This window comes from Solanum stenotomum, chromosome 1 (assembly GCF_019186545.1).
Source record: "Solanum stenotomum isolate F172 chromosome 1, ASM1918654v1, whole genome shotgun sequence".
Taxonomy (NCBI): Eukaryota; Viridiplantae; Streptophyta; class Magnoliopsida; order Solanales; family Solanaceae; genus Solanum; species Solanum stenotomum.
In genome coordinates, this window is record NC_064282.1 from 49,086,887 (window position 1) to 49,095,371 (window position 8,485).

The 8,485-nt window shown below is 38.3% G+C and overlaps 1 protein-coding gene across 1 annotated transcript; it reads left to right on the plus strand.

The window, feature by feature from the left end:
- Positions 1 to 584: 584 nt before the first annotated feature.
- On the plus strand, positions 585 to 8,156 carry LOC125842225 (phytochrome B). The gene is made up of 4 exons (XM_049521479.1): positions 585 to 2,804; positions 3,653 to 4,460; positions 5,631 to 5,924; positions 7,418 to 8,156. The coding sequence occupies exons 1-4, from the start codon at positions 734 to 736 to the stop codon at positions 7,635 to 7,637; spliced, it is 3,393 nt and encodes a 1,130-aa protein (XP_049377436.1). The 5' UTR covers positions 585 to 733; the 3' UTR covers positions 7,638 to 8,156.
- The last annotated feature ends 329 nt before the right edge of the window (positions 8,157 to 8,485 follow it).

The window sequence follows — 8,485 nt, forward strand, 5'->3', positions numbered from 1 at the left end:
CATACATTTCTTTTTTGCTTCTGTAGCATATTCCCTCAAATTTCTTGGAAATCTTTCAAGAATCTTTTAGTAGGCATCTGCCCATATATTCCAATTTTTTTTTTATATGAACTTTATGAAATTGAACTTGTGTTTATTATACTTTTGTAAAAGCACGGCAAATAAAGACATAATACATAAATATTATTCTAACTTGGCTTTAACGGACCTCTAATTTTGAGTGTGCATAAGTAGAAATGCCACGTAAGACACAAAACAGTCACATATGGTTCCATGTAGGATGAATGTGTCTATTTGTTCAATTTTATACAAGTTTAAGTACATACTTATGCACATTCAAAGTTAAAGTTCATAATTGCCGCTAACACTAAGTTAAAGATCATGTTTATGTATTACTCTTACGCAAAGTAAAAGTGTAGATAGTTAATCAACTAACCGAGCTACTAATATTTTTGGAGTATAGGCAGTTTCTTAAATTTGAGAGTAAAAAAGTATTTCAGAGAAAAAAAAACAAAAAATACTGTTGGACAAACAGGTCCACCATATTGCTTCAATTACTGCAACTAGTATAAAATTTGTGACAACCCCATTTCTGTATTCAACCAAAAATTCAATCTTTTTTGAGTTTCCCAAAAGTCAGTTTTTTTTCCCTCAACTGAATTTGTTTTAGGGTTTGAAAATTGACAAGTTTTTCCATGTAATAGCAAGAAAAATTTGTGTGGAGGAGAGAGAAATGGCTTCTGGAAGTAGAACAAAGCATTCCCATCATAGTTCATCTCAAGCTCAATCTTCAGGTACAAGTAATGTAAATTACAAAGATTCAATAAGCAAAGCTATAGCACAGTACACAGCTGATGCTAGGCTTCATGCTGTGTTTGAACAATCTGGTGAGTCTGGAAAGTTTTTTGATTATTCAGAGTCTGTTAAAACTACTACACAATCTGTGCCTGAAAGGCAAATTACTGCTTATTTGACTAAAATTCAAAGAGGAGGTCATATTCAGCCTTTTGGTTGTATGATAGCTGTAGATGAGGCTAGTTTTCGTGTAATAGCTTATAGTGAAAATGCCTGTGAAATGCTTAGTTTAACTCCACAATCTGTTCCAAGCCTTGAGAAGTGTGAGATCCTCACTATTGGAACTGATGTTAGGACCCTTTTTACCCCTTCTAGCTCTGTTTTGCTAGAAAGAGCATTTGGGGCACGTGAGATCACTTTACTCAACCCAATTTGGATACATTCCAAGAATTCTGGAAAGCCCTTTTATGCAATTTTGCATAGGGTTGATGTTGGTATTGTCATTGATTTGGAGCCTGCTAGAACTGAGGACCCTGCTTTATCTATTGCTGGAGCAGTGCAGTCACAGAAACTTGCAGTGAGGGCTATTTCTCATTTGCAATCACTTCCTGGTGGGGACATTAAGCTTTTGTGTGATACTGTTGTTGAGAGTGTCAGGGAGTTAACCGGGTATGACCGGGTTATGGTATATAAATTTCATGAGGATGAGCATGGAGAGGTAGTGGCTGAGAGTAAAAGATCAGATTTAGAGCCCTATATCGGTTTGCATTATCCTGCTACTGATATTCCTCAAGCTTCACGGTTTTTGTTTAAGCAGAACAGGGTGAGAATGATTGTGGACTGCCATGCTACCCCTGTGCGGGTTACTCAGGATGAATCACTGATGCAGCCTTTATGTCTAGTTGGTTCCACACTTAGAGCACCTCATGGTTGCCACGCACAGTACATGGCAAATATGGGGTCTATTGCCTCATTAACACTGGCAGTTATTATCAACGGAAATGATGAGGAAGCTGTGGCTGGCGGTCGAAATTCAATGAGGCTATGGGGCTTGGTTGTTGGACACCACACTTCTGTTCGGTCCATTCCTTTCCCTCTTAGGTATGCATGTGAATTCCTTATGCAGGCCTTTGGACTCCAATTGAACATGGAGTTGCAATTGGCGTCACAGTTGTCTGAGAAACATGTTTTAAGGACACAAACACTGTTATGTGACATGCTCCTTCGAGACTCTCCACCGGGGATTGTTACCCAAAGCCCCAGTATTATGGACCTTGTGAAGTGCGATGGTGCTGCTCTATACTACCAGGGGAAGTACTATCCATTAGGCGTCACACCAACTGAAGCTCAGATAAAGGACATTGTGGAGTGGTTATTGGCTTACCATGGAGACTCAACAGGTTTAAGTACTGACAGTTTGGCTGATGCTGGGTATCCTGGAGCAGCTTCACTTGGTGATGCAGTTTGTGGTATGGCTGTCGCTTATATAACTTCTAAAGATTTCTTGTTTTGGTTTCGCTCCCACACAGCGAAAGAAATAAAGTGGGGTGGTGCAAAGCATCATCCTGAAGACAAGGATGACGGACAGAGAATGCATCCACGTTCTTCCTTCAAGGCATTTCTGGAAGTTGTTAAAAGTCGGAGCTCACCATGGGAAAATGCCGAAATGGATGCAATCCACTCTTTGCAGCTAATTCTGCGAGATTCATTTAAGGATGCTGAGGCAAGTAATTCTAAGGCTATTGTGCATGCTCATCTTGGGGAAATGGAGTTGCAAGGGATAGATGAACTGAGTTCTGTTGCCAGAGAAATGGTTAGATTGATCGAAACTGCAACGGCTCCCATATTTGCTGTTGATGTCGAAGGTCACATAAATGGGTGGAATGCAAAGGTCGCTGAATTGACAGGTTTATCAGTTGAAGAAGCAATGGGGAAGTCCTTGGTTCATGATCTTGTGTACAAAGAATCACAGGAGACTGCTGAGAAGCTTCTGTACAATGCTCTAAGAGGTTATACCTGTCTATTTATTTTCTTCATTTCCAAATGATAGCACAGTTTTTAAGTTGTATAGTTTCTTTGCTCTGCATGAGTGGTATAATCTTATCTTTTCTCTTCTTTGTGTTCAAAAGCTGAATGTGAAGTAATCATGGGCTTCTAGTGATTTTCTTTACTCTGAATCCTCAAAACTTGAAAAAACTGTTGGTCCACTTCATCTTGTTGAATTTGTCAACTGAAGCATGCAGTCTTGCTTTGTGTGTGTGGGTAGAGGGATAGGACATGGTGTGCGACTAAATGGAGAGGTATTATGCACAAAACCAAGTCAATCAATCAACACACCTCAATTCCAAACTAGTTGGGTCGTCTATATGAATCCTTCATATCCATTCCACTCTACTTTGTGCCATTTGATAGACGTTTATTTTGATTCTTGCTTTTCTTTGGTAGAAGTTGTGTAGAACAGGTTCACTTTAAAAAGAATGTTCCCTAGGCATAATCTGACATTTGGGTGCATTCAAGTTGCAAACTTTTACTGCAAAACAATTAGTACATAGTTGTGGTTGTGAGGACTGACTTGCTGATAGCATTCAGGATCACTTGTTCACCTTCGGCAATCTGACAAGAGTATCACCAAGCTGTTAGCTTCTTTCTTGCCTAACCAAAACCATCTCTTGTACAGTACAGATTTAGGTTTGTTCCTGATTGTAGGGAACCTGCTCTCTGTATTGTGTGCGTATGTTGACTCTTGCATAGTTTGTAATTGAAATAATTGGCATCAACTCCGCTTCTTTTCTACTCAACTCCTGCAACAGACAACCAAAGAGAGAAATAAACTAATATTGTCGCCATACTACTGCAGGCGAGGAAGATAAAAATGTAGAAATAAAGTTGAGGACATTTGGAGCTGAACAACTGGAGAAAGCTGTTTTTGTGGTGGTTAATGCTTGCGCTAGCAAAGATTACACAAACAATATTGTTGGTGTTTGCTTTGTTGGGCAGGATGTTACTGGGGAAAAAGTTGTTATGGACAAGTTTATTAATATCCAAGGTGATTACAAGGCCATTGTGCACAGCCCCAATCCTCTGATCCCTCCAATATTTGCATCAGATGAGAACACTTGTTGCTCCGAGTGGAACACTGCCATGGAAAAACTCACTGGTTGGTCTAGAGGGGAGATTGTTGGAAAAATGTTAGTTGGTGAGATTTTTGGAAGTTGTTGTCGGCTCAAGGGCCCAGATGCCATGACAAAGTTCATGATCGTGTTGCATAATGCAATTGGAGGCCAGGATACAGACAAGTTTACATTTTCCTTTTTTGACCGAAATGGGAAATATGTGCAAGCTCTTTTGACTGCAAACAAGAGAGTCAATATGGAGGGCGATACTATTGGGGCTTTCTGTTTCATACAGATAGCCAGTCCCGAACTGCAGCAAGCTCTTAGAGTTCAAAGGCAACAAGAAAAGAAGTGTTATTCTCAGATGAAAGAGCTGGCATACATTTGTCAGGAAATAAAAAGTCCTCTTAATGGTATACGCTTTACAAATTCATTGTTGGAGGCCACAAATTTGACAGAAAATCAGAAGCAGTATCTAGAGACAAGTGCTGCTTGTGAGAGGCAGATGTCTAAGATCATTAGGGATGTTGATCTAGAAAACATTGAGGACGGGTAAGTCTTTCTTATTCGATTAGGCTTGCTAATAAGTTCACTCAAAACCAATGATGCTCGGATCCTCCAAAAAATGGCGCTGGGTGCATGTTAGATCCTCCAAAATTATGCATTTTTGGAGGTACTGACATGGTGCAGCAACCTTTTTGGAAGTCCACCAATATAGTTTAAACTAATACTTTCTCCATTTCATGGGCACAGAGTTTAAGAAAGAAAGATTTTTTTTAAACTTATGGACATGTGACCTTATACATAATGTACCATTTATGTGGCTCTAAAAGCATGTCATTAAGGATAGAGTGGGAACTTTAAAGTTAAACTGTTTCCAAAATATAAAAAGTTCCATTCTTTCGGGAAACTGACTAAAAAAGAGTGTCACATGAAGTGGAATAGAGGGAGTAGCTATTTATCCATGATATAATATCTTCTAGTGTAACTTTGGAGTCAACAACATACCCACTGTAACCCTCGAGTGGGGTATGGAGAGGGTAGTGTTTACGCAGACCTTACCCCTACCTTAAAAAGGTAGAGAGATTGGTTTCGCTAGACATCGACTAAAAACAGTAAATGTAACTCTGGAGTCAAAAGTAATAAACATGGTAGTTTCTTTTAAAAGAACAATAGCCTGCAATTGATATTATAGCAATGTTGTCAAAGGCACGCTTAAGCCCTAAAGCGAGGCTCAAAATGTGTTGAGCGCTTCGCCTAGCTTAATGTGTGCTTCAGTGTCGTCATCAAGGTTCTAAGGCATACTTTTCCTTGCCAATTAGCCTCTTAACACTAAAGAATGATATTTCAATTTATATAAAAAGAAATTCAATTTCTTTGTTCATATTTGTCATTCATTCTTATAATTATTAGTCTTGGACTAAATATATACATATATCTTTATTTTTTTTTTCGTTTGCATTTTTTTTTCCCATTAAAGGCCACACTTTATTTGTGCTTTGTGGTTAAAATCCCAATGGACCTTAGAGTTTATTTGCGCTTTTTTCTTTTGGCAACACTGCATTATAGTATTTGAAATTAACTATTTGGGATTTCTTTCTTCTTTTTTATAGTGTTGTTCTGTAGGTTGCTGGAGGGGATTATGGGTGTGTATTTCAATTCTATGTAGTATTAGCAACCTTTTTCCTTTCAGAATTTGACTGACCTTTGATCTTCTAACAGTTCACTGACCCTTGAGAAAGAAGATTTTTTTCTTGGGAGTGTAATAGATGCTGTTGTTAGCCAAGTGATGCTATTGCTGAGGGAAAAAGGCGTGCAGTTAATCCGTGATATACCAGAGGAAATTAAGACATTAACAGTACATGGTGATCAAGTGAGAATTCAACAGGTCTTGGCAGATTTCTTGTTGAACATGGTACGGTATGCACCATCACCTGATGGGTGGGTAGAAATCCAACTTCGACCAAGTATGATGCCAATAGCTGATGGAGTAACTGTTGTGCATATTGAACTCAGGTGCATTCTTTAATCTTCTCTCCTGCAACTACAGGCAGATGCCTTAAATTAATAGATAACTCCCGCCTTTATCATGCAACCTTGATTCTTTAAATGGTTCTTGAAGAAGTCTTCGGTCCTCATTTGAATGCCATCTGCTGCTTACTTGAGTCATTTATTTCAGGGTTGTTTTCTGTAGTCTACTTTCTGATTGCTCCAACAGGCATGTCAGAATATGAGATTTTTGATCCAATGAATATTGATGTAATGTTAGGAGGAGTAAAGGAAATTTCATGTATGTTTAGACCTACTATAAGCCTATAAGATACGAACTTAAGTGAAAGGTGCCTTTTAGACTTGTACCACTTCTCTTTGGCATAGCTTTTACCCTGCCTTCTCTTTTCATACCTCATCTCCTATCCAAATGTATCATTTCCCTTGTTCTATCGCCTTCCATTGACTCATCAGTGGCAGCTTCAACCTATAAAGTGAAAGTTTATACAGTTTTCTGCTAAAAAATTTTCCTTTATTTTCTGTATGTGCCACCTGGTAGCTTACCTTTTAGTCTAGTTCTGTTCTGTACATATATAACCTATCTATCTGCTTAGCCTTTAAAACATTCTGTTTCGTCAATGCTCTTCATCTTTTTTTCTCAAGCTCACTCCATTTTTGCTGTAAAGGAGGTTAACTCATGCTTCCATTCTAAGTTGTATAAGCTGACGGCTGACCTAGCTCAAGCAAGAACTAATACTGCAATTAGTTGAGAGCTGGATAAGATAAAGATCCCGAGATGTGAATTTTGACTTTGGTAAAATGATCAAGGCAGTACTTTTACCGTCTCAAAAAAAAATGATCAGGGCAGCATCTCTTTTGTTTGTTGAGCTCTTTTAACTCGACTTTACCATTGCTCGTCTTTCATCTTTCCGCTTTTATTTTCCTGTGTTTGGAGTAGGAAAAAACATACTCTCCACCTCAAACTTGCATTTCATCTATAAAGTTTCTCTTCCAGTTTTGAACTGAAACAGCAGAAGTATAAGCTTGTAATGAACTGAGTAAATACAACTGCTTATAGAAGAGCGTTGATGGACTTCATAACTAAGATACTATAATCTCAAGCCAGCGACAGGAATTAGTAGAAGCATAGCCTTAATCTTTTAGTTTTGTAAATTTAATCTTATACACCGTATCATGGTGCTTGAATGTGGTACTTAATAACTGCCAAGCATTTTTCATTGGAGACATAAACGTATCCCCAAACAAATACTTCTGCAGGTTTTGGTGTTTACTAGCATCCTAGATCTCACTTTATTAGCTTTCCTAGAGGTTGAGTTATTCCAAAATATTCATCTTGATAGTGTTTGAATAGCATCCTAGGTTGCACTTTGCTTTTCGAATCAACTCTTTCCTTGTATTAGAAAATTGAGTTCTAGGGGTTAAGTTTCAGCAGTTGCACACTTTTTGGTGTGCTATACTACCTTAACTATTAAATAATCTCTTTTTTTCTTTTGGCATAGGATTCTATGCCCCGGCGAAGGGCTTCCTCCTGAATTGGTTCAAGACATGTTCCACAGCAGTCGGTGGGTAACTCAGGAAGGCCTAGGACTGAGCATGTGCAGAAAAATGTTAAAGCTTATGAATGGAGAAATCCAGTATATCAGAGAATCAGAAAGATGCTATTTCCTGATTATCCTTGACCTGCCAATGACCCGCAAAGGTCCAAAGAGTGTTGGGTAGGAGCTTACAGCACACAGTAAGAGAAGAACCTGTAATATCTCTTAAAATTGCATGCTGGTGAAATTCTGGTAATGCCTCTGATCCTTTAATGGAACTTGACACAGGAGAGAGCAAGTATGGGGGATTGATCGGCAGCATTCTAACGCTATTAAATGAGCTGTTTCCTACATTGTTGCGACTTGTATTTGCCAGCGTCTTTTATAACTCTGAACTAGTATTCTCTCAGCATGTGCAAGTTGAGAAAGCTGTTGCTCCTTCGTGTATGTTTTTACCAAAGATTAATTCTTGACATAGTAAGTGGCTAATGGCCAAATAATTGGAAAATGGTTAGCATGATTCCAAATTACTTGATCCCAGAGCTGTTGTGTGTAGCATAACAAGTGTATTGTTGTATAATACTAGTATGTATTAAAAGGTGGAATAAATGTCATCCTTTCCATGGTCTGGATGAGTTGGTGTCTCCCACTCTTTGTAACATTAGGATTTGTGTAACATGAACATACTGAGAATCTTAAATGACTAATTAGCTCCTCTTGGTGGCTGATCTTCCTATTTTTGGAAATAATTTTATGGAATTTGGACTGTTCTTGCTGAACATTATTGTGTGTACGAGTGACTAGCTTTAAATTTTGAATTTGCCTCGAGCTACTTTTATACTTAGCATGCATGTAACTGAACAACTCTTAGTTTTACATTTAAATTTGCCTCCACTTTTACACTTGGCTCATAAGGTTGAGACATTAATGCATCCAGATCAAATTCATGTAGACCTAGCGAACAATGCGCACCATGGAAAAATATGATCAATATAGATGGTTCTGTCCTGTTTACTTGTCCATTTTATACTT

Excerpts from the sequence above, each read along its gene's own strand:
- LOC125842225 (XM_049521479.1), top strand. The coding sequence starts at position 734 with ATGGCTTCTGGAAGTAGAACAAAGCATTCCCATCATAGTTCATCTCAA. Across the intron at positions 4,461-5,630 it reads CTAGAAAACATTGAGGACGG|TTCACTGACCCTTGAGAAAG; the intron begins GTAAGTCTTTCT and ends ATCTTCTAACAG. Across the intron at positions 5,925-7,417 it reads GTTGTGCATATTGAACTCAG|GATTCTATGCCCCGGCGAAG; the intron begins GTGCATTCTTTA and ends CTTTTGGCATAG.